Source organism: Rattus norvegicus, chromosome 15, assembly GCF_021556685.1.
Source record: "Rattus norvegicus strain SHRSP/BbbUtx chromosome 15, alternate assembly SHRSP_T2T, whole genome shotgun sequence".
NCBI lineage: Eukaryota > Metazoa > Chordata > Mammalia > Rodentia > Muridae > Rattus > Rattus norvegicus.
The window spans coordinates 87,638,003-87,664,805 of record NC_141548.1 but is presented as its reverse complement, the minus strand read 5'-3'; the positions used below and the strand labels follow the sequence as shown (position 1 = coordinate 87,664,805).

Genomic DNA, 26,803 nt, shown 5'->3' with positions numbered 1-26,803 from the left:
AACACAAGTTCAATACTGATTCATCAATATTCGATATGGTGCCTTTAAACAGAAACATGATTCTCAGTAGTATATTATTTATACACTCTATATGTGACCTAATGTTTACCATTTTAATAATTGTATGTGTACAACTTCCTGGCATTAGATTTATAGTCAACCTGTTCAGCCACCAACACCATCCATCTCAGAACTATTATTGCAAACTGAAACTCTATCACTGAGACATAATTCCCAAGATTCCTCCTCTCTGCCTCCTGTTCTCTTTGGCTCCTGGCAACCACCATTCTGTATTCTGTCACTCTTGGGACTCTAGCAACCTTTATAAATGAAATTCTAAATATTTGTCTTTTCATATCTGCAGTATTTCAGTTAGCTAAATCCCCTTAATCGATACCCTGATTATTCATTAGCTTGAATCTGATTAACCTCTGACTGATGATATTGTATTTCAGAGCAAATATCTAGCTTTGAATTTTATAATTTTTTTTAGTTAACGCTTAAAGGACACTCCACTCCAGCATATTCTAAAGTCTCATCAAGAATTTCTTTATGGTTCAGTGACCAAGTCTTTAGATTTGTGAACTATTTTTCATTCTACTTGTAGTCCCTTGCCTACCAGTCTTTGGTCATCTCCTAACAATATTATATAATAGAATCAACTTGTTGGACCATTCATGATACATAGGATGCTGGTTTGAATGCTCTGCTTTGGTACATTGTAATTTCTTGGAGAAAAGTTGAATCTTTTCTAAATGAACAGAATTTAAAATGTAACAAAACTGTGTTTTAGCTAGGTTGGAAATCATTAAGGTTACATATTCTGGTTTGGGGGCATCCATAGGTCATTAGACCTTTACCAAAATGTCATGTACTTTGAGATAAGGACACTAATCCTCTGGAGGTCTCAGTGTGTCAGATTAGATCAGTCTATGTTTATCCATCGTGTGCACCGGGTAGCACACACAGAATATGGTACTGGAGGGTGCTGAGAAAGCTAAGGCAGGTTGCACGGTGCAGGAAACCTGCCAAAAGTGCTGGCCGTCTTCTCAACGAGCTCTTCCATCTTGCAGGACACCGTCTGGGAGTCAGCGGCCATTCCGTCCTTATGAAATAGGACGGCGCTTGTGGTTATTCACTACGAAGGCCGATCAAAGGGACTAAGGCCTCAACCCTTGCATATACAAAAACGCTACGGTCTCTACCCAGCGCACACTCGGCCGAATTTGCGTCTCTTCCCGGCATGCTCTGGGACGCACCGCGAGACTTCAATTAATTCTCGCGAGATTTATCGGCAGCCATCTTCTTGGGGGTGCTGGAAGCCGGGAAGACCCCCGAACCGTTCCCATTGAGCTGCCCTTCGTTTTCGCTTTCTTCACTTCTGCTCTGCCGCGTTGCCAGCAAGCACCTAATCCCAAAGCTGAGAGAAAAGTCCGGGTCTGAGCGCGTTCGGCTCTCCTTCGGGAAGATTCACTGGGGAGCGGGGCAGGGGGGAGGGCCCGGCAAACGGTTGCTGCCTCAGCCTGGGCCGGGGTCCGCAGAGGGGAAGCTCCCGGTACCCGGTGGGCGCGTGGCCTGCGGCGGCCCCGCCGAGGTGCTCGCCGACCGCGGCTCGCGGGAACTTGCCACCGGCACCTCCCACCGCGGCCCACGCGGACGGCGCGCGGAGGAGGGGGCGGCGGCGGCGGCGGCGGCGACCTGGGCGAGCGCAGGAGTGTGACCGGCCTCGGGGCCGCGGTGGATGGTTTCTAAGATGATCATTGAAAACTTCGAGGCGCTCAAATCCTGGCTCAGCAAGACCCTCGAGCCCATGTGAGTACCCCGGGGAGCTGTTGTTGCAGGGATGGCGGTGGTGGATTGGCGGACGCACGGATCGGTGCAGTTTTACTCAGAATGCCTGCGGTGGAGGCCGAAGCGCAGAACAGGGGTCCTAAGGCTCTGTTTTCTCTCTTCTCCCACCTTCGCGCCCGGGTTCAAGATAGCCAAAGCGGGAACTGTGCTTTATTTTAATGGTTGAACGGGTCTTTGAACTGGTGTGTCCTGCTTTCTTTTCCCCCGTTACATGGAGGCTGATACTAAACTTCCCCATACACCTGTGTTGTCTGAGGCCCTCCAGATCGGAGTCTTTGCTGATCCTCCTGGCCGTAGATTATCTTACAGTGTTTCTTTTAACGAAGTGAATGGCTTTTTATTTTTTTAAATTAGGGATTAGGGAAATTCGAGTTTAAGGTTTTAGTTACAGTCCCTTAAAGAAAGGCCACGTCTTCCATGTGGTGTCTGGCTCATACGCACCTCATATTGATTGAAGATGTAACAGGTGCTAAATCCAGTAAACCCCCTACTTACACCCTACTAATTTGGAGAAGGAAAAAAAAAAACCCTAAATCTCTATCCATATGGAATAGTTAGCAGTTTCAGGAGGAATTCAGTAGTTTGTGCGACTGTTGGAATGTTGAAAAATTTTAGGAAAAAATTATGGATTTATTTAATGCAAAATGCGTCATAGATACAATTTCTGCATCGTTGATTTACAATAGCAACTTAAGGTGCAGTGGCAGATAATTCACTTACTTAAATGCATGCATTAAGTTTTTACCGTGTACTGTGGGAAGCCTTGGGACAGGACTTTAAAATTCTCTCAGGTTAATAAGCTGCAATAAGATACACTTTGAGCTATGCCCAGTTATGACCATTATGATAGTATAGGACTATGTAAACTCGGTTTGGATGGGGCCTGCTGCTTCAGGGTTATTGGTCAGTGAAGCTGTCTGAGCAAGAAATGGTTAATAAAACTTAAAGAGGAAAAAGGATCTTCTGTGTCTGAGGAAGGCCGTGTTTTCAGAATGAAAGACCTAGTAGAGGACCTGATAGATGTGGTTTGTTCAAAAGAGAGAAAGTGTAGGGAAGAGAGGGGAAAGACATGGAATTAGTAGACAGGGGCTATAGGGGAGCTATATTCCAGGTCAGGAATCAAGATCTTATTTAACACACACTAGAAAAATAGGTTATTTAAAGCAGGCCAGGACTGATTTAACTTCAAATAAGGGTGTTTTGTGTAGACTTAAGTGGTAAGAGTTAAGTGAAGGAGCTCCTTTGCCGGGATGGCGGGCTGAGACTGATAGTGTGTTGGATGATGGTGGAGATGGAAGGAAGCACATGCACTTCACATGCAGGTCTGATAGAATGTCCTGAGAGAGTGATGTGGAGGAAAGGAAACACAATCAAGGATGAAGCCTGAAAGTTAGTTTTTACAGCTGCATGGATGCTGTAGAAGGCTGAGGGCAATCCAGGTGGGCAAGGGGATGGCTGATGGCATGCTGTGATGATGAAGTGTGAGGTCCTACTTACTCATCTTAAGTAAAGTTGGATCCTGGAGTCTAGAACTGGGGCCAGGACTAGAGAGGTATAACCTCATGCTAGTAGGATTGAAGCCATGAAATTGTGGGAGGTTTCCTGTGAACAATGTGTAGATAGGGAATAGACAGGATGGAGGTAGGAGGTATGGCAAGAGCAGGGGCTCATTAACTGATGGGATTCTACAGACTGATGCATGCAGTAAGTTCAAGCTCTTAGACTTGGCAGAGTGGCAGTCTTAGCAAAGGAGTTGACTAGAATGGAGTAGAGAGCTCACTTTCAGAGATCTGGAGGGTATAGCCTAGTGGTGGTGGCATGTGTGGCCTGCAAGGCCCAGATGGAGTCTTCAGTACCTTCCACTTCTAAATAAACAAAAAAGACATTTTCTTTCCTTGGGTAGGAAAGTCAGTGGTAACATATGTAACAGGTGATAGGGAGAACCCTGGGGCCTAATGACTAGCTTTGAATTGTGGGGAAACAACTCATTTACAAGTTATATAATATTGGAAAAGTCACTTAACTCAATGCTTGTGTTTCCGTCTGTAAAGTGGGGAAAATAATGAAAGAAATACATATATTCCTAAAATACTACCCAGTGTGTAATTAGCACATTTCAAGTCAACTGTACTGCCATTTCATGTCCTTTTCAATAACCTAAAACATATATACTTAGTGTATATGCTTTTAGTTTTTATTTAATTCAAAGAAAGCACATTTGTTGTAGCAACTACTCAGATGTCTGTTACTTTCCGTGATTACAGTAGAAAGTCATTGCTAGTAGAGCCTACAGTGGACTTTCTAATGCACATTGTTGTAAAATTAGCTCCTATCCTTCTTCTTTTAATTTGCATGTGTTCTTTATTCTTCTTCTAGGTGATGTCTTACAAAAGCTTAATTATTTACCATCTTTGGTTTCTAATGTTGGCTTTTTTACATAAAAGTTTTTTTTGCATAGTTTTGACATGTAATTAATAAAATACATACTGTTTGAGGAAGGACTTTAAGAAGGAACTTTATATAGCTTTTAGCAGTTCATGATAGTGAAGTATCACATTTGTTTATTTAATTTTTTGACTAATCTGAACTTTGAATGTATTAGCAAAGTTTTGAGTACTTCACGTATGCTGTACTAATCAGTGTGGGAAATAGTATTTGGCAAGGGATGAAAAAACTTTTCATTTGTTAGGGAAGACAGATACTGAACAAGTAATTGTAATACTGTGTGTGTTAAAGAATTCTAATATGCTTTGGAAATAACATTATGTGGAGTTAAGAAAGGCTGCTTTGATATGACAGCAGTAGATCTCAGCCTGGAAGGATGAAGAACAGCTTTCTGGTTTCGGAGAACATATTTTATGAATGCCCTAAAAATGAGATGGGGGAACCCTGGAGAAACTAAAAGAAATTGAAAGAGCGGAGAAGGCTAGCAATGGTGAGGGGTGCCGGGGCGCCAGAGATCACACTCTGTTGAGTCCAGTTAATCATTTTGTGTGTTGCTGGGGTTTTTCCTAGAAGCCAGCCAAGGGTTTAGGGTAACTGAGTTTTGAGAGTGGTGGAGAGTGAGGTAGGAGGATAAAGACTGGATGCATTTTCAGTCCTAAGGACAAATATATGCATCTGGTTATTCAGCTATGAGTTCTGTAGCTGTAGCAGAATTCTGTTCGTCTTTTTTTCCACAAACCATTAAACATTTATGTATTGAAATTTTCTCTCAGTACTTAGAATTGATGTCTTGTGATGTCACCTGTTTGCTTAGTCAGTCTTTTACTATTCATGCCTTTTGGTAATGTGAAATCCTAATCAAAAAACCAGCATCTTTGTTACGGTGATTCAACCTTAAATTTTGTTTGTTTTCTATATATTTATGTCATTATACTTTGTTTTTATTTATCCCTCTAATTGATGGTGTCCTTGACCACTCATTCTTACTATATTGCTTTCTCCTTTCCTCCTTTCAGTAGCCTTCCCTTCTGTGTTAATGTCCTGTTTCATTACTCTGCTTTCATCATTTCTCCTCCACATGGTCTCTCTCACATGGTCAGTTGGGTCCCTGTCTCTCATACACACAGAACACATTTGCACTTAGGTTCTGCCAATGAGAGAAAATGAACAGTATCCTATTCTGAGTCTGGCCCGGTTCACTAAATACAGTAATCTCCAGTTCCATCTATTTTTGTATACGTGCCATGATTTTATACTTTATGACTGAAAAGATTTCTCTCTGTGAATGCACTGCATTTTCTTTATTTATCCTTCTTTGGATATCTAGCTGGTTCTGTTTCTTAGCTGTTTCTAATAGTGAAGCAATAAACATACATATACAAATGTTTCTGTATTATGTTGAGTTAAATTTAGTCCCTTTGGTGTGTTTACTTAGGCATGGTGTAGCTGTGTCATAACCATTAGGCTTTTGAGGAGCTTCACACTGAGTTTCATAGGGGCTGGATCATTTTGTTTGTACCACCACTGTATAAGACTTAATACCTCACATCCTCACCTGCTTTTGTTGTCATCTGTTTATGAACCCTGACCATTCTGCTTGAGGTTGAGCCAGAACCTGGAAACCAACAGTCCATATCAAGTATTTTCTTACTGCTGTACAAGGAACTGGGGTTCCTTGATTTGGCTAGAGTAGCTGACCAATGAACTCTAAGATCTATACGTTCTTCATACTTTTGAGGCGGGCATTTTACTGCTCTCTACAGCCTCTTGAAAGAATTTAATTTGCATTTCTCTGATGGCTAAGGTTATTTATTGGCCATTTGTCTTTCTTTTTCTTTTATTTTTTTGAGAACCGTCTGTTCATTTATTGATTGGCTATTTTGTGGGGGATTGATTTTTGTAGTCCTTTATAGAGTTTAGTTATTAATTCCTGTCAGAAGTACAGTTGGCAAATTATTTTTCTTTGCTCTAGGTTTTCTCTTCACTCTGCTTTTTTTTTTTTTCCCCTGAGCCTCTTAATTTCAGGTAAACTCATTTGTCAGTTCTTGGGATTATTTCTGGTGCTTTTGGAATCCTTTTCAGAAAGTTCTAACCAGTGCGTAAAAGTGTTTTATCTGCTTTTCCAAGGTTTCTTTTTTTAAAAAAAATTTAAATTGAATACTTTTTATTTATAGTTCAAATGTTATCTCCTTTCCCAGTTTCTCCTACATAATCCCCCTATTCCATCCTCCTTCCCCCTTCTTCAGTGGGGGTCCTCCCCCACCCATCCCTCCACCCCTTCCCTCCTCCTGGTCCTGACATTCTTCTACACTGGGGGATCCAGCCTTGGCAGGACCTAGGGCTTCTCCTCCCATTGGTGTCCAACAACCCCATCCTCTGCTACATATGCGGCTGGAGCCATGGGTCTGTCAATGTGTACTCTTTGGTGTTTAGAGGTGATGGTGGTTTAGTTCCTGGGAGGTCTGGTTGGTTGATAGTTGTTGCAAACATCTTCAGCTACTCCAATCCTTTCTCTGACTCTTCCAATGGAGACCACATTCTCAGTTCAGTGGCTACAAGCATCCCCCTCTGTATTTGTCATGCTCTGGCAGAGCCTCTCAGCAGACAACTATATCAGGCTCCTATCAGCATGCACGTTTTGGCATCAGCAATAGTGTCCGGGTTTGGTGGCTGTATATGGGCTGGATCCCCAGGTAGGGTAGTCTCTGGATGGCTGTTCCTTCATTCTATGCTCCAAACTTTGTCTCTGTATTTCCTATTCTATTTTTGTTCCAACTTCTAAGAAGGAGTGAAGCATCTGCACTTTGGTAGTCCTTCTTGAGCTTCATGTGGTCTATGGATTGTATCTTGGTAATTTGAACTTTTGGGCTAATATCCACTTATCAGTGAGTGCATACCATGTGTATTTTTTTGTGATTGGGTTGCCTCACTCAGGATGATATTTTTCTAGTTCCATCCATTTGCCTAAGAATTTCATGAAGTCATTGTTTTTAATAGTTGAGTAGTACTCCATTGTGTAGATGTACCACATTTTCTGTATCCATTCCTCTGATGGGGGGCATCTGGGTTCTTTCCAGCTTCTGGAGGCTGCTATGAACATAGTGGAACACGTGTCCTTGTTATATGTTGGGGCATCTTTTGGGTATATGCTCAGGAGTGGTATAGCTGGGTCCTCAGGTAGTACTATGTCCAATTTTCTGAGGAACCTCCAGGCTGATTTCCAGAGTGGTTGTACCACCTTGTTTCTCTTTCTCCACATCCTCACCAGGATCTATTGTCACTTCAGTTTTTAATCTTAGCCATTCTGACTGGTGTGAGGTGGAATCTCAGGGTTGTTTTGATTTGCATTTCCCATATGACTAAAGATGTTGAACATTTCTTTAGGTGCTTCTGAGTCATTTGATATTCCTCAGTTGAGAATTCTGTTTAGCTTTGTACCCCACTTTTTAAGTAGAATTATTTGATTCTCTGGATTCTAACTTCTTGAGTTCTTTGTATATATTAGATATTAGCCCTCTATTGAATGTAGGATTGGTAAAGATTTTTCCCAATTTGTTGGTTGTTGTTTTATCCTAATGACAGTGTCCTTTGCCTGACAGAAGCTTTGCAGTTTTATGAGGTCTGTTTGTTGATTCTTGATCTTAGAGCATAAGCCATTGGTTTTCTTTCAGGAAAATTCCTCCAGTGCCCATGTGTTTGAGGCTCCTCCCCCTTTTTCTTCTATTAGTTTTAGTGTATCTGGTTTGATGTGGAGGTCCTTGATCCACTTGAACTTGAGCTTTGTACAAGGAGATAAAAGTGCATTCTTCTACATGCTGACCTCCAGTTGAACCAGTACCATTTGTTGAAAATGCTTCTTTTTTTCCATTGGATGATTTTAGCTCCTTTGTCAAAGATCAAGTGGTCACAGGTGTGTGGGTTCATTTCTGGTCTCAGTTCTGTTCCATTGATCTACCTGCCTTTCTCTGTACCAATATCATACAGTTTTAATCACTATTGCTCTGAGGTCAGGAATGGTGATTCCCCAAGAAGTTCTTTTATTGTTGAGGATAGTTTCCACTATCCTGGGTTTTTGTTATTCCAAATGAATTTGTAAATTGCTCTTTCTAACTCTGAAGAATTAAGTTGGAAATTTGATGGCTATTGCATTGAATCTGTAGATTGCATTAAATTCTAAAAAATCTTTAATTTTTTTTTCTTTCTTCCTTGACCAAGTTATTGAGTTGTTCAGCTTTCATGTGTATGTGGGCTTTCTGTCATTGTTGTTATTGAAGACCAGCCTTAGTCTGTGGTGATCTGATAGGATGCATGAGATTACTTCAGTCTTCTTGTATCTGTTGAGGCCTGTTTTGTGACTGATTATATAGTCAATTTTGGAGAAGGTACCATGAGGTGCTGAGGAGAAGTTATATTCTTATGTTTTAGGATGAAATGTTCTATAGATATGTTAAATATATTTGGCTCATAACTTCTGTTAGTTTCTCTGTGTGTCTGTTTAGTTTCTGTTTCCATGATCTGTCTATTGATGAGTGTGGGTTGTTGAAGTCTCACACTATTATTGTGTGAGGTGCAGTGTGTGCTTTGAGCTTTAGTAAGGTTTCTTTTATGAATGTAGGTGTCCTTGCATTTGGAGCATAGATATTCAGTATTGAGAGTTCATCTTAGTGGATTTTTCCTTTGATGAATATGAAGTGGCCTTCCTTTTTGTTTTTGTTTTTTGATAACTTTTGATTAAAAGTTTATTTTTTTTTCTATATTAGAATGGCTACTCCAGCTTATTTCTTCAGACCATTTGCTTGGAAAGTTGTTTTCCAGCCTTTCACTCTGAGGTAGTGTCTGTCTTTGTCTCTGAGGTGTGTTTTCTGTATATAGCAAAATGATGGGTTCTCTTTACGTATCCAGTCTTTTAGTCTATGTCTTTTTATTGGGGAATTGAACCCATTGATATTGAGGAATATTAAGGGATAGTGATTGTTGGAGTTCTGTAGGCTTCTTGTATGTTCATGGGCATCTCTTTCTTTAGGTTAGGGAATTTTTCTTCTATAATTTTGTTGAAGATATTTACTGGCTGTTCAAGTTGGGATCGATTTCTTCTATACCTATTATCCTTAGGGTTGAACTTCTTACTGTGTCTTGCATTTCCTGGATGTTTTGGGTTAGGAGCTTTTTGCGTTTTATATCATCTTTGATGGCTGTGTCAATTTTTCCTATGGTATCTTCTGCTTCTGAGAGTCTTCCTTCTATCTCCTGTATTCTGTTGGTAATGCGTGCGCCTGTGACTCCTGATTCCTTTCCTAGATTTTCTATCTCCAGGGTTGTCTCCCTTTGTGAATTTTTATTGTTTCTATTTCTATTTTTAGATCCTGGATAGTTTTGTTCAATTTCTTCACCTGTTTGGTTGTGTTTTCCTGTAATTCTTTTAAGGGATTTTTGTGTTTCCTCTTTAAGGGTCTCTACCTGTTTACCTGTGTTCCTGTCTTTCTTTAAGGAAATTATTTGTGTCCTTCTTAAAGTCCTCTATCATTATCATGAGATGTGATTTTAAATCCAAATCTTGGTTTTCTGGTGCGCTGGGGTATCCAGGGCCTGCTGTGATGGGGGAACTGGCTTCTGATGATGCCAAGTGGCCTTGGTTTCTGTTAGTTAGGTTCTTGCCCTTGCCTCTCACCGTGTACTTATCTTGGAGCAGAAGTGGTGGTCTTACCTCTGCTCTCAGGTGTGTCAGTGCTCCTGGAGTGTGGCTTTCCTCATTTTTTTTTCTTTTTTTTTTTTTTTTTTCTGGAGCTGAGGACCGAACCCAGGGCCTTGTGCTTTCTAGGGAAGCGCTCTACCACTGAGCTAAATCCCCAACCCCCTCATTTTTTTTTTTTTAAATAGAAAAAAGTTTTCTTTAATATTTTGTGGGCGGCGTTGGGGATTTGGCTCAGTGGTAGAGCGCTCGCCTAGGAAGCGCAAGGCCCTGGGTTCGGTCCCCAGCTCCGAAAAAAAGAAATTAAAAAAAAAAAAAAAAAAAAAAAGAATCTGTCTCCAAAATAATCTTTGGGCTGGAGAGATGGCTCAGCGGTTAAGAGCACCCGACTGCTCTTCCAGAGGTCATGAGTTCAATTCCCAGCAACCACATGGTGGCTCACAACCATCTGTAAAGAGATCTGATGCCCTCTTCTGGTGTATCTAAAGACAGCTACAGTGTACTTATATATAATAAATGAATAAATAAAAAAAATTTAATATTTTGTGGGCTTATTACTGTATATGGTAATTCAATAAAATCAGGGTTTTTTTTCTTGATATGAAGGAATTCCTCAAGGTACAGTCAAATCCTTTAATTTTTCAGGAATTAAAATTGACAGAGTGATGCTGAGACTCTGGAGTTTAACTGTAAAGATGAATCTTTAGTTTTTGCCTCTGCAGCTGTGCATTGCTGTGAAGGTGGTTGCATGGAGGAATGAAAGCAAACTGCTTTTTCTCATAGGTCAGGGCTCAGATTTCAGTTCTGCCATTGATTAGTTTAGTGATCTAGACAAGTGAACCTTCCTTTCTCTAGTAGTGTAATTAGGGGGAATTATTTGTTTCCTGTATAGAAGAGAATGAAACATTAAGCAATCTACAGTTGTCCCTCCTCCTTTAAGTGCAGCTTGATTAATAGCTTACTTGACTACTACTGCTACCATTAACATTCGCATGCATCACTGGTGTTTTCTATTCCTTTTTACTTGATGTTATCACTCTGTTTTGCTGGGGTTGATGACAGTGAGGCACTGAAGTGTGAAGTTAAGATACTACCTCACAGTTAATTCAAGCCTTATTTATTATACACTAGAGCAGTACTATTCAACTAGTGGGTTGAGGCCTTTCACACGGTTTGCCTGAGAACCTTAGAAAGCACGCACATTTACAATTCATAATAATAGAAGAATTAAGAGTTAAGAAGTACCAATGGAAATAATTATATGGTTAGGGGTTACCTCTACATGAATAACTGGATTAATGGGTCAGACCATTAGGAAGGTTGAGAACCACTGCTCCAGAGTCATGCATGTTCTTAATATGCTATTGCCTTGTAGTGTGGATAGTATATTGTTCTCATTATGGTATGCATTTCTTTTTAAACTATTAGGTTTTCATTTGCAGTAACCCTTTTGAAAAGGAACAAGGTTCTAAAAGCATTATACTCTTGGAGGTTTTGTAGTACTTTTTTCTTTGCTTATATTTGTTACTAACAAGTATTTTTTAAAGTTCATTAAAATTTTTTTTATTGTGAATTATGGAAAATTGTGTGTGTGTGCGCGCGCGCGCGCGTGTGCGTGCGCGTGCGTGCATGCATGCATGCGCTTCTACAGTGATCTTTTGACCCCTGAACCTTGCTGCTGAATTCTCTCTTTCTGCTACTTTGGCATAATAAGTCAATTTGCTACCCTGAATAGAGACTGAACAGTAATAGCAGACAGCAAAAACTAGACCCATACATTTCTTACATGTGCATTCTTGCTAGTTTCCACTTACATCTCAATGCTTTTTATATGCATCTTAATTTATGGGAAGCTAAACTTTCCTTGTGATTCTCTACCAATATTTTATATTGGCCCCCTTTCTCCAATTTTAAGTGGAAATGAACTCACAGCTTATTCTATGCTGATTATTGAGACTTTATTGAATGTGAACTAAGTTCTGTTGAAGACAAAACAGACTCAGTGCCGTTTACTGGCTATGAATATACTTCCATTGTTTTATAACTTTTGATAAATGGCTTTCAAGACCATATTCTGTTGCTGCAATCTTATGTGAATATGGCCAGTAAATGAAGGTAACAGACTCCAAAGACGTTTGATTCTGAAACCTTGTGTATGGTGGTGCTTCCTGACTTTTATATGCATATCTTTTATATGTATATGTATTATGTCAGTACTAAAATATAGATCTGATGTGGTCCATTTCTTCCACAAACTTACCTGTGATCCATTTAGTTAGGGTAGTGACTCTTTGCAACATAACTCTTTAATTACTCTACCATAACTTATGACACACATCACTGGCAAAATACCTGTGTTAGCTGTTACTTGTTTTAGCAACATTGTTGGATTCTCTGGCAGTTGAAAGCAAACTTTGTCGCTTAGAGTAACTGTGTTCCTGTTTTATGTAGCACCTAGTACATTGTGTGTGACACAGACTTTAGTATTAAATGTATTAGTTGAAATTTCTACTTTGTTGACTGAAAATCTAGAGTGGGCAGCTCAGTTGATTAAAACTAAAACCCACATTATGCTCCCTTAATTTTCAGAGTGGCTGACATGGATCACACTAAAAAGAGGCTCTTTAGGTTTGTTTCATTCCTTTTTTTCCAATACTAGCTATTCTGTTTTGTTTTTGTTTTTGAGGCAGGGTTTTTCTGTGTAGCCTTGGAACTCACTCTGTAGACAAAGCTCAGAGATATGCTTGTCTCTGCCACCCAAGTGCTACCATAAAGGCATGTACGGCCACTGCTGAGATTGTTTCAACATTTTAAAACATCTGTTTGTGTGTGTGCTCAGGCACTGGCGCATGCTGGTTAGAGGACAACTTGTAGGAGTAGATTCTGGGCATTGAACTCGGGTGATCAAACTGTGTGGCAAGCACTCTTAGCCTTGTCATCTCACTAGAACTCTCTTTATTTCATAGCATCTTCAGAATTAGAACTTTTTTCTTTTCGTTTTGAGACAAAGTTTCGCTCTGTATCTTAGCAGACTGGTAGAATTCTTTTGTTTCAAAACTAAGTTTCATTTTGTAGCCTTGCGGGCAGGCCTCAGTCTTTCAAAGTGCTGGAATTTACATGTATTTGCCTCTGTGTTGGGCTAAGATTAGAAATTTAAAGTTTACATTTAGTTAAAATAGTTTAGTAATTTTATTTGAGGGTGAGCACTGAAGAAAATGTTAAGTGTTTCTGTGTGCAAGTCAGCCCTGCTCATGGAGCTGGACAAAATAAATGATTCTAATTTTAGTTGGTGAAAGAATTATTTCCCCAATACATATGTTTGTTAAATACTTTATTTATGTTCTTTACTTGATTAATGCCTCTCAAGACCATATTTGCAATTCTGTTTGAAGTTTCCATTTGAATTCTGAGTTACTAAATTTAGCAGGGTTTTTTGTTTTTGTTGTTATTTTAAAAATTAGTTTTAGCATTTTGACTAGATTATGGTGCTTTTCAAATAATCTTATTTTACTCATAAACTACAAGATGGGAATAGCATTGGGAGCAAACAGATAAATCGTTACCTCGTTAGGTGTGTGAGTGTTCATTACCTTGTTAGGTGTGCGAGTGTTGAAAACTGCAAAGTCAGACTTGAACAGATCCCCCAAGCTGTGTTTTCTTCCTCCTCATGTTCCAGAGAGAATAAATGAAGTGGTAATGATAAACCTTTCTTACCAGATTTATTACCTTCTCACTACCTTCTTGCTGTGAGGAAAAGAAATTCTTTTTAGTGTACCTTAGTTAGGGTTACTATTGCTGTGCTCTAACATCATGACCAAACCCAAGTTAGGGAGGAGAGGGTTGATTTGGTTTAATATCCTGAATCATAGTTCATTGAGGGAAGCCAAGGCAGACACTCAAACTGGGTAGGAAGCTGGAGGCAGGCGCTGATGCCCTGTGGAAGGCCTTCCAAGGCTGTGGAAGTGCTTACTGGCTTGAGCTGCCTACTTTCTAGTAGAACCCAGCAGCACCCCCTGTGGTGGGGGGTGGGGGGTGGGGGTGGCAGGTGAGGGTGGGGATGGGGGTGGGGGGGTTGTTGGCTATCCCAGCCTACAACGGGCTTGAGCGCCTCTCACAATCACTAATTAAGAAAATGTCCTACAGACTTGCTTGCTTGCACCCATATCTATTTGTGTCAGGTCGGTACAAGTAAGTGGGCATTTCTGGACCAAGAAAAGGCTTATTTAAAATTCGATTTCTGGGGGTTGGGGATTTAGCTCAGTGGTAGAGCGCTTGCCTAGGAAGCACAAGGCCCTGGGTTCGGTCCCCAGCTCCGAAAAAAAGAACCAAAAAAAAAAAAATCGATTTCTGTTTGTAAGCAATGGAATACGTTTGAGATTTCTTATTTCAGTTTTCTGAGATATTTTGCTTACATACAAGCAAATGTTTAAAGTTTTTTTCCCCCATGTCTTATAGCTAGCATCTAAAAGTTTGAATTTGTTACTGTTATTTGTATTTAGAAATGTAATCGATATTTATATATTGACCTATGTTCTGAAACATTTGGCTTGGTTCAGATTGGTGAAAACTGCATCTTAGTGGGAGGTCTTTAGGTCACTATAGGTGTGAACTCAAAGGAGGGAGTGGGAGGGAACTCAGGTCCTTTTCTTTCTCCACTCACTTCTCCGCCATAAAGGAAGCCGGCAGCATTTTTGTTTAACCATGCGGCCTTCACTTGATGTGCTACCCTGCAACAGGACAAAGAGCCTCTTATTCAATTCTTTGGGCTCTATCTTAATGTGCTCACCTAATCCTAATTACTTCTCAAAGGCCTACCTGGTTGCACCTCATAACACCTCAGCATGAGGATTAAATTTCCATTTTCAGTAGAGATGCCCAAGTCAGATTCTTCCATCTCTTAGTTAGTCGCTGTGTAGTAAGAATGGGACATCCTTCTTGAGCGCTTTGGAATGAAAAGCAAAGTGCTTTTCACATTCATCTTTGCACTTCCAGGATCCGCATAATTTTTCCACCTTTAAAATGACAAAAATTCAGTTTGCTGTGTGGGCCATCCCATGCTTGCGTCACTGTTTTGCTTTTACCATTGGGTTGTTTGTCTCTATTGATTGTGTAAATAATTCTGCAATGAACATTTTCTCCTGTGTAGTTTCCGTGTGGGAAATATGTTATTTTTATTAGGAATTGACTGAGTAATCTTGGTGCTGAAAACTTTATTAAGACATAGATGCTTGAAAGCTGGGCCAGGCACATTCTTGTTTTTTTAAGTTCAGCAGTTCAGGTAAAGTTGTTTTATGATGTTACTCATTTTATCATATTTTTGTAAGAAGTGACTGGTGCTACTGTATCAGTATAAATTATAGCCTGTGCTTGAGTTTTTAAAAATTTTTACATCCTCCTATTCCTGTACTCCCCCTGCTGTTTTCCAGTTATTTTCTTCAACACATTGATATGAAAATTACTAAATTTTAAGTGGAGTCATTCATTACAAATGGAAAAATGGGTGATTAAAAATGTAACAAATGTAAAAAATGCAGTTCAGCAGATAATTTACTTGTTCTTCTAAATGTAGTGACATACACTCTGAGGCCTGCCATCTTGATTTTAAAAGGTTGTAAGGGCCTTTAGTGGCTCACATCTTTAACCCCAGCAGTCTGGGTTGGGGAGAAGGGCATGATGGTACTGGTACAGACAGAGACCAGCCTGAATAATATAGTGAATTCCAAAGTCTGGGGTTCTGGGGAGTAAGGAGAGAGAGGGACAGGTAAAGGGAGAAAGACAGGTGCAGACAGTCATTGCCTGACAAATAGAGTTTGGATCTGGAATAGCTCAGAAGACTGATGTGAAGGTTGGTTCCCAGAGAAGTAAAATGCCAACCCAGGAGTAGTACATTACTTGTGAATATGGTAGAAATAGCCTCAGACAAGGAACCGTAAAACCCCAGTTGTTCAGAGTTTATGATGCTGGTGCTGCTCTTCCTCTTCCTCCTTCACCCGCCTCCCACGTCAAGGAAAGGCTAACAGTTTAGTTTAGTACTGATGGACTAAAAGAGGACATAGTGTTTAAAACACGGCAGACAGGGTTTTTTTTTTAACTAAAGCATTGTCATAAGGGTGAATATATTTACCATAGCTCTTTCATTCTTTAGTCATTCCTAAGTGTGTGTGTGTGTGTGTGTGTGTGTGTGTGTGTGTGTGTGTATGTGTGTATGTGTGTATACATTTTTTTTTTAACTGTGCTTGACAAGTTTATCAAATGCCTTCTTGTAATTTGGATCGTAATTCCAATTTGGCAGAACATCTGTTTTCTTAGAAGAAATTAAAGATTAATATCCTTAGTCTTGAGATTTTTTTGAGTTGAAAAAAATCTATGATTTTAAAATTAAATTCAAACATTATTACTTTATGCATATAGCTGTTTTCCTGCTTGTATGTCTTTGCACCATGTGTGTGCAGGGACGTTGGAGTAAGATATGAGAGAAGAGAACTCTAGGGCCATCAATGGCTATGACTGATGATGTGGCAGTTGAACTCTAGTCTGGAAGAACAGCAAGTTCTTAACTGCTGAGCCATTTCTCTAGCCCTACAAAACAGAACAAAACAAAACCTTTTCTTTTTAAAATTACATTTGTGTGTGTGTGTGTGTGTGTGTGTGTGTGTGTGTGTGTGTGGTAAGTTATTTCCATGTGTTTTTCAGGACAAACACGTATTGTAGGCTTCAGTGAAAGTGTCCTTACCTGGTGTACATCAGACTGGTCCCAGTTAAGTACAAATATTTTCAGAATGATTTTGGAAGCAGTTTTATAAAACTTGGGTGTCAGTGTTTTGGACAGGGTCTCTTTGTAGCTCAGGCTGGTTAGGAAGATGACCTTGAATTTCACATCCTCCCTCCTTCCTTCCCCTCACTCCTCCCCTCGCTCAGTTCTGTGATAATAGGCTTCTTCCATGCTAGGCAAGCTTGCTACAAGCTGAGCTTTATCTCTAGTGCTTGCCTTTTTGTATTTTACTCTGCAGAACCATTCCCCTTGGATAATTTTGCCTCTCTTCTTGACATGGCAAAATGCTCCCTAGCCTTCTCCCTCCTATTGGTTCCTGAAAAGAATGGATTACCGTTTACTTTGTTTTGTAGTAAGTAGAAGGTCAGTGACCTGCTGGCCTGAGGGAAGCACTCTTCTTTGTTGGGAACTGGGATAAAAACTAGCATGTACCTAGACATGGGGCTTTGCTTTCGGCTCTGTGTGGTTTCAAGGATTAGGAGTTGTAGCCTTGTTGGAGAGGAAGTGACACTGCAAGTAGGTTTTGATTTTTCAAAAGACTTGCACCATTATTATTGTGTAAGTATTAGATAAGCTTCGGCAGTGGGTAGATTCAGCAAAAACTGTAAAACATTGTATAAATTGGAAAAGACAATAGAAGATAAAAAGTCCTAGAGTTAACAGATGGAGCAATATTATTGTAAAAATAGACAAAAGTAAAGAACCCATTTAATATAATAGCCATCAAAATTCCATTGACATTTCTTATAGAACTAGAAGAAAAATCCCTACAGTTCACACAGAAGCAAAAAAGACACTGAAATGTCAGAGCAACTTAAGGTAAAGGGAAAAATGGAGGTCTACCTCATGTAAAATTATACCCAAAGCCACAGTCAGTAACAAAAACCAGCATGGCATATACAGAGATCAACCCAGACAGCTGTGGCCATCTTCTTTCTAACCAAGGTATTAAAAGCATTTGATTTTTTTTTTTTTAAACCAGCCTTTTCAATATAGGGAAAACTGATTATCCATGGGAATAAAACAAAGCGGTGAGACTAAGAAATACTAGAGGAAAACACAGGGAAATTATTGCAAGGTCTAGGCATAGGCAACGATTTTCTAAGAAGGACAAGCTCTGGAAAATCGAGCCACTTGTTTCTGTGGGATTACTATACTGAATATATAAAGAACTCAAACCACTGAACACCAAAAGAATAAATAATTCAGTCAGTAATTGGACAAGTGAACTAAACAGTTCATAAAAGAAGTACAGCCCTGGTCCACTGAGATGTTAGCAAGCAGCTGCTTCCTGCTTTTGAGAGAACTGTCTATCACTGTACCTTCCCCACTGTAATACACTGTGTCGGTTAAACCAGGAGCCAGATTTAACATCTGCTTTAAATTTCTTCTTTTCAGCTATTTAGTCACAGGAACAAGAAAATAACTAATGTAGAAAATTAGTATTGAGAAGTGGGATCATGTGATTCATAAACCTTCTGTACTGGTTTGTTGAAAGAATGCAGAAAGATTCAGAACTTTAGACTACTGAAGCTGTTAGAGTGTTGTAAGCAGGGCTTAGTGACCCTTTCAGGTTGAGTTCAGAAGACCAGAATGCCAAGGGACATGGGCAGTGGAAACCAGGCTAACTAGGCTAGGGGTTGTTTGTATTAAGACACTGGCAACATTGTTCTTGTATATGGAAAACTTGAGAAAAGCTGGTTTTAAAAGTAATTCCTAGTTGTAGAGCTCCCACCATGTCATCACAGACAGTTTGTTTTGTAACAGTAAACTACAGCTGATTAAAGTGAAGAGAACAACCAACTGTGGGGAAGCCCACCCAGCACCAGTGCATACAGGCATAACACAGCTCCTGCACCTAAGGCTCAGGGAACACTGTGCAAGTGGGGCTGGAGAGATGATAAGAGCCAGGGGACCCTGGAAACTGCTGCGGGATGGGGTCTCCTAGAAATGACAATGGAACTTCACCCACGGTACCGCAATAATATGACTGCCTAAACAAGGCCTGAACTAGGAACAGCACAGACATGCTAATGCGGAAGGGTGAAATTTCATGGGACCCTACCCTTAGACAGAGAACAGTAGGCACCCAAGGAATGCTGAGAGCAAGAGAATTAGTCGTCCTGGGGGATGGTCTCTTAATTGGTTGTTCCATGTCAGGTGGTCAGGCCTGAAATCATATACATACAAGTAACAAATTTATTCATCAGGTTGTATTCATATATTAACATGCTTATATGTGTATATAACAGTAAAGAAAAAGGTTATGATTTGAAAGGACACACAGGAATTAGAGGGAGGAAAGGGAAGGGGAAAATGATATATTTTAATTAAAAAAATAAGGTAGCGAATGATCATAGATGACACCTGTGTAACTTTAATTTTTTCAAATCCTATTTTTAATGATTCTTAAACGCTTTAAGCTCCCTTGCCCATCACCCACCAGAGGTAGTGGGAAAGAAAGGATGGGGTGAGAGAGTGGACCTGTTTAATACGGTTCTTTGGAGCAACTCCTGTCTGTGTTGTCTGGAAACCAGCAGTTCAGTGCACAGGCCAGCAGGCAGTGCAGATTGATCCACTTGCAAACGCTTCACGGATACACCAGCAGTCCAGTTTGGTAGAGTTGTGTTCACTGCAGCAGTGACACGGACTAGCAGAGATAGCCAGGCCAGCCTGGGAGGGGGAGAGGGACCAGCAGGACCACCAGGAGTCGCGTGCCTCTCTCTCAGGGAAGTGAAGATCAGTGAAGACTCCAGACCTACAGCTAGCTGTACCAGCAAGCCAAGCTCTGTCTCCGTAACTCCTATTTATACCCTCCAAACATCATGTGTCTTCCATGTGCCTTGCCTCAGTACATGTATCCAGTCAGCCGGAATCCCAACAAAGGGAGCTTAACTACACAGTACATGCAGAACATCCTCTCTCCTGTGTTTGCCTCACTGAAACGTTCCTTTATGAGTCTGCCTTAGTCTTTGACCTGTGCCCACTTTAGGAAAACACTCGTTCACCTGTTTGCCCCAGAAAAGCAGTATCTAACACAACTGACTCTCGAAAGAACCCAGAAGTTTCCACTTTACACCTGATACTGACTCCTGGCTTCCACATACCCACACTTGTATGCAAATTTGAATGACACAAAAAGAAATGCTGGGTATGATGATCGAGATAGGGTAAAGAAGGAATCCATTAAACCCTGTTCATGGAAAAGTAAATTATTAGCCTTGCCATTAAGGAAGTCAGTATGGAAGATCCTCAAAAATCTAAAAAATACCATATGATCTCCCTATACAACTCCTGGGTATACTTTCAAAATCAGTAGTGATCCTCGCAGTGCCCCTGTTATATTGGAAATAATCACGGTAGTTATATTAGAGGGTCAGCCTGTATGATCATCAGCAGGTGAGTGAATACATTGGTATTTATACAAATACTGTTATTTAGCAATAAAATGAAAAAATTGCTAGGAGATGGGTGGAACTGAAGAATGTATGTTAAGTGAAGTAAAGTGGACCTGGGAAGAGATTATTACTACCTTTCCATGTTATTCAGAATCTAGATTTAAAAACCAAGCATGAAAGTAGGAGGGCAATCTCTGGGAAAAGGGAGGAGACCAGAAAGTCTGTGAGGGAGGGAAGTGGAGTAAATATACTCAAATTATACATTAGGCAAATAAGAAAGGGTTGTAGTGAAATCCAGAATTAATATATCTAAAAAAATGGATTTTGATGGTTATCAAGAGTATTTTTTTGTTTTTTGTTTTTTGTTTTTTTTTACCCCGGAGCTGGGGACCGAACCCAGGGCCTTGCTCTACCTCTGAGCCAAATCCCCAACCCCCTAGAGTATGTTTTATATCTTATTTTGTAATGCAGGTGCTTCATAATTCCCAATAGCCTTTACTGTAAGTTAATTATTACAAATATTTTTGCTTTTTTAAACTATAGTAATTAAATTTCATAGTCTATGTATTATGTCTTTTGTAATGAAATTTGTGATTTTGAAAGAGTAATTCAAAGTACAGAATATAGAATTAGGACTTGATGCAAATTAGATAATTTTCATGAATGTAAAATAAAAAGTTGGTCAGAATAGATGGGTTTTTATATCTATGTTCTAGAGCTATTGAGTTAATATATTTAAGTTTTAATTTCAAGTCTAGGCAACCTCCAGCTTCTCTCTTTGAAGATTGTTGAAAATGGAAGCTTGGGTTAAATTCCTCCATTAGCTATCTCCCACTGAAATTCTAACAGGGTCAGGATAGTTGAATAGACAAGAATCTTTAAGAAGTATTGTAGTGGAACAAAGTTTTCTGTACTGTCATACCATTTTGAAAGTCCTACATTATAAGTTAGAATACAATCAAGCATTTTAGAGGATTGCTTGCAGCTTTTATTTCAGACCCAGTCTGATTCAAGTTTAAATTATTAAGATATTAAAGAATTTTATTAAATTTTTCAATTTCTTTTAATTCTTACTTGATGTATACAGTTTCACCTTACCTATCTAGAAGAGATTACTGCTCTTAGTAGCTACTCCTATACTTTTGCATTTTTCAAAATGCTTATTTTTTGTGTATATGTGTATGGCTACATTTGCTATTGTGTGCATGTGGCAGTCAGAGTACTTCTGTGTTACCTTTACATGCAGAAACTGTCACCTTTCTAACTCCTATTATTAAAAATAAAAACATTATTAGTTGTATTAAAGTATATTCAGATATTGGTGAAGTTTTATTTTTAGGCTTTTAATTAATTTTGTGAATGATTATATTAATCTGGGTAATTTGCTAAAAGTCACTGAAGCTATTGATCTCATGGGAAATTGAGATGTTTTATGTTCATTTTTGCCCCATTTCACCCTCTGGAAGAATGGCCAGTGCTCTTAACCACTGACCCATTCATTTCTTTAGCCCAAAGTAAGTTTTGAAAGGAAGTTTTAATAAAGTTTCTTATGTGCCATTAAAATGCCCCCGCCCCTGCATTTGGATTACAACTAACTTAAAGTCTTTGTTAAAAATGGAAGTAGTTTTATGAGAAGCATTGATTTATTGTAATTGAGCAGCAAGTTATCCAGGAACTTAGCAACAAAGCAGGCATTTATGGTCTCAGTTTTATAGGTCAGGTATTTAGGATTAGGTTAGTGGGCTATTTCTGTCTTCTTGTTGGATTGTGGTTAGGCCCTTTGTTGGAGATAAAATGAAGGTTTTTTTGGGACTTCAGGATTTGCTTGGAGGCTTATTGCATGTACTGTTTGCTGCAAGTTTGTAAGAATCAGTAGTCCTTGTTAGCCACTGCCTTGCACCCTCATTTAATTGCTTTGCGATATTTTCTATGATACTGCTTGAGTGCCCCTTGGCATTGCATATGACTTCTTTAAAAGTGACTGAGAAAAGCAAGGGATGCCATGATGTCCTTTTCATCCCAGTATATGTGTGTGTGTGTGTGTGTGTGTGTGTGTGTGTGTGTGTGTGTGGTTTTTTTCTTTCACTGTCTATTTTTTATGTGGGTACAACAGGCACTTTGTGTTTGATTCTCTCTAGGTAGTTTGGTTTGTCCTGGAAAAACACACACACACACACACACATTTTTTCCATTCTACGCTGACCTTATTTACAGGAAATAACCTGGGAGATGGATAGAAATTTGTGGTTGTAACACTAGGTAGGCATTTAGGGAAATGAGCAGTAGATTATCTGGTTTCTGGGCAATTCATTGCAAAGGGGGTATCCTTCTGAGTTTCTGCCTTGCCTCTAGGGTGTCTGAAAGCCACTGATGTGCCACTTAGGAGGCGAAACACAGTTTAGGATAGGGGTCCCAGCCCATGTTTCTCCTGTGACAAAGAGTTGGGGAGTGGGAGTTGTGGTTGCGACGGAGGCTATGCAGTTCTCAAACTTCCAGGTGACCATGAGAAATTGGGGAGGGAATTGTGTGTGTTTGTGTGGGTCCAGCTTAGCTCTGAGTGAGTGTTGGGAGTACAGAGGAACCTTCTACAGGAGACTTAGACAAAGGCCTCCTCCCACATTTGTCCTTGACGAAGGCGAGAGTACTTTCGTGTCCGAACTGTTTTATTCTTGGTGGATGAAGATACAGTTATCTTACTCAGGGTGAACCAGAGATTTAATACCTTTTGCAGGAAGGGATACTGAGGAAGCGGAAGTTCATTGACTAAACACTTGGGGCCTATCTGGAGATCTCATTAGCATGGAGAGCTCTCTAGTTTTATGCTACATGACTGGTTGTCATGGTTCTCTCAGTGGAATGTTGTGGCCATGTGCTCCAGGACAGGAACCTGGTCAGGAGCTAGTTCGAGCTCCTGTGGTTCTTAATTACTGGGGGGTCTGAACTTGTTACTACTTTACCAGTTCTTCTGTCTGGTGGCATGGTCCGCTGCCCTACAAATAGGGAATTACACATTAACCAGAAGGTAAGCTTTAGAGTAGATATTTTAGTCTTAAATATTGGCTCATTTATTGTTTAACTGTCTTGGGAAACCTACTTAGCTTTTTTGTTTGTTTGTTTGTTTTTGTTCAATTTCTTCAGTAAGAAGAGCTTTCCAAGTAATAGTATGTAGAGACAGCCTCTTATGGAACAGAATGGGTTCAGTAAAGTTCGCCATTGCTATTATTTTGTTCTGAAATTTGTAAAATGATCCTTAATTAAATAACATTTTATTTAACTTAAGAATTCTTTGCTCTTTTTGAATTGGATGAACATGATTCAGATATCCCTTTCTGACCTGGTCTCTCCTTTACTTGGGTCCTGCTATCATTTCCTCATGCAATTTACCATAATTATTAGGTTATACTTATGTATATGTATGTTTATTTGTAACAATCCATGTATATAATCTCTTCCTTACAAATGGCAGCACATTAATACTTTTCTACACCTTGCATTTTAACTGTAAAAAGTTGCTTTTTCTTAAGTATATTCCTTTTTTGAGTACCTTGTTTTCTGTCATTCCCATATGTGCAGTTAATATAATTTTTTCAGTTCTCTTTAAATGGACAGTTATCCCTAATCCCCTGCCTCGGTTACAGAGTTGGTCTTAGTTATAGAAATGTAGTGTTAGGAATTTTCAACACATGGGTAGTGACCCCTCTGGGGGTTGAATGACTTTCACAGAGTCACATATCAGATATTCTGTGTATCAGATTTTTACCTCAAGATTTATAACAGTAGCAAAATTACAGTTAAGAAGTAGCAATGAAAATAGTTCTATGCTTGGAGGTCACCTTAACATTAGGAGCTGTATTAAAGGGACACAGCATTAAGAAGGTTGAGAGCCGTTGTAGCTATTGAGCTTTTAGTCCTAGTTTTCTTGATTCTTTTCATTCTGAAGTTTTTGTTTTTATATAGCGATAGTACTCTTTCCTGACAAGACTTTTGTGTTGTCTCTCATTTTTCTCTAATGCCAGTGATTTTTCTGTAGTAGGTTCATGGTTTTAGTTTCATATTTAATGTGATGTTTATGAATCTGAATGTTCACCCAGCATTATTATTTTTTTTTTCTTTAGCTGTGATGCTGATCCATCAGCCCTAGCAAAATATGTTTTGGCTCTGGTAAAAAAAGACAAAAGTGAAAAAGAATTAAAGGCGTTATGTATCGATCAGCTTGATGTATTTCTTCAGAAAGGTAATAATCACCTTTGGTTTTAAAATATTATTTGAGTAAGTTATGTATAGACTATTAAAAAATCAAACCTCTAGTTGTAACAAAGCTTTTAGCTGTAACAAAGTTGAATACACATATTCCTAATTATATATATGGCTTACTTCCTCAATATGTTTTGTGTTTATTTTGTTTCATAGATTTTATTAATCTAAGAAAGTGGCCAGCTATTTAAGACATTGTTATAGAAACTTCTTAGAATGTTGTATAGGACATGTTTTCAACTTTTGTTTGTTGTACTTTCCCCACAATTAGATAATGGCTAGTATTTGTGTCTATATATTGCATGTGCTATGTGTCACAGAATAGTCTTGAATGAAGTAGCTGGCTGACAGGCTTTTGTCATTCTACTCTTGAAACTTGAATGAATGTCGGTCATGGAACCATTATATGATGCTTGACAAGCAATTGGTCAGGATGTTAAGAAGCTTGATGGGCAGAATTGGGGAATTAAGATCTTATTAAATATCTTTTGATCTGTGACTCTTTTGGTTTTATTTTTAGAGACACAAATATTTGTTGAAAAACTTTTCGATGCTGTGAATACAAAGAGTTATCTACCTCCTCCAGAGCAGCCGTCGTCAGGAAGCCTGAAGGTAGACTTCCTTCAGCACCAAGAAAAAGATATAAAAAAGGAAGAGGTGAGATTTGTTACTCTGTGTTGGTTCCTTAAGTTCACAAAAGAAATCTATTGAGTTTTCTTTCTTGAACTTTTCTATGAGGTGTCCTAATACTGTTCCTAAGTTCAGGGACTTCTAGGAGTACTTACTGAACTCAGAATTGAGTTATAATCATTACTATGATTTATTAATGCAAACGAATTAGAAGTTAACAAAGAAAAATGGTTTGAGAAAGGAAATCTGGTGGAAAACAAGTGCAGATGTCTAGATTCAGTGGGGTCATATAGAATGTGCTTAACTCCCCTGAAATGAGTTGTAGTAGTAATGTGTGTTTTAAGGAATGAGTAAGAGGCTTGGTTGCTGGAGCCAGCTGTGGCAGTTACTCTTTCTTGCTTGGTTCTTCCTGAGGCAGCAGAGGGGGAAGAGCATTGGTGGGGTAAGACTTGGTCTTTCGAGTTTTTAGGGCTGTATGATAATAAAAGGTTTACCTGTCTTAGGTCTAAGTTTGCTTCAGTAGCTCTTCTGAGGCAAGAAACTGTTTACCATCACATCATAAAATAGCATGGGATTAAGTAAAGGGGAATCAGGGTTGTTTAAGAAAAAAGGAGATGAGGGCTTTCTCCTCTCTTTGTCCTCAGCACCTATACCTCTTTCAGAATTCATGATCACATGGTGAAAAGTTCACCACAAGTTTATACATAAATTTGAACTGTAACTTGAGTAAGAAGTTTACAACAAGAGAATGTTCACATGCATTGAGAGTAATTATCTGACTAAACATCATCGTCTGTCACCAGCTTCTACAAGTTCATAGAGAGTCAAAAACCATAACTTTGGTGACTAAGATATTAGTCAAGTTTTGTATAGATGAACCCAGTCAATATTTTATCTTCTGTTCTTGCATCTTTAGTAAATCGTTACTTCCCTTCTTATGACCTTTGGTTAATGGTTTTATAGCCTTAAAAGGTCATAAAAATTACAAAATTTATAAAATTATAAAATTACAAAGAATGTGCTAAGTTGCAGAATGCCTGCTTACTATCCCAGAAGCAATTAACTTGTGACACTAGAAGACTGGCAGAGTTCTCACTGCAGTTTGATTATCAGAGAGAACTTAATAGCAGTTTCACTATAAAACAGCTTAATAATTACTAATTTAATTTTAGGAATTCTTACAGGATCATCTTTAAGGTTTAAGAAATTATCTTCATTGTTCTGCAAAGATCTGCTCAAAAGGGTGGGCTAATACCTACTGATTGTTATATGTATTTAATAATAACAGGAAAAACATATTAATAGGGGGAATCTTTCCTAAAATGAAATTCTCCTGGGCTTTGCCTTCAGCAGCAAATCCTTTGTAGTTTTTAATCCAAGGTGGACCTATCTCAGGAAGATTACCTGAAGGTTTTAGCTTCTCCCTGATGGCTCCTGACCGTTGACGCTTCCTTTTTTTTTTTTTTTTTTTTTTTAAATACAAAAATAAAGATTATCTTATTCTGTGTTTATGGATATTTATGTATCATTTGTGTGCCTTGTGCACACAAGCCAAAAGAGTCTCAGATTGCCTGCAACTGCAATTACAGATGGTTGAGAGCCATCATGTAGGTGCTGGGAATTGAACCCAAGACACCTGAAAGAGCAGCAGCGCTTAGTTTTTATTTGGAGAAGACATCTTCTACCTAATATAAAACAGAATTCCAGACTCCCAAAAAGCAAGTGTTGGCACAAACCAAAATGTTTTCACAAACAAGTTCAGTG

General features: G+C 39.1%; 1 protein-coding gene across 16 annotated transcripts in view; it reads left to right on the top strand.

Annotated features, from left to right (window-relative positions):
- The first annotated feature begins 1,296 nt into the window (after positions 1-1,296).
- Rbm26 (RNA binding motif protein 26) overlaps positions 1,297-26,803 on the top strand; it is a 79,544-nt gene continuing 54,037 nt past the window's right edge. For 15 of the 16 annotated variants that reach the window (XM_087585885.1, XM_087585882.1, XM_087585881.1 and 12 more), the window contains exons 1-3: positions 1,297-1,812; positions 24,271-24,389; positions 24,930-25,066. In XM_087585885.1, the coding sequence (XP_087442011.1) occupies positions 1,742-1,812; positions 24,271-24,389; positions 24,930-25,066 (327 nt within the window). In that variant the 5' untranslated portion in view covers positions 1,297-1,741. The remainder of the gene's footprint in view (positions 1,813-24,270; positions 24,390-24,929; positions 25,067-26,803) is intronic. The other variant, NM_001277160.1, reaches the window with a different exon arrangement.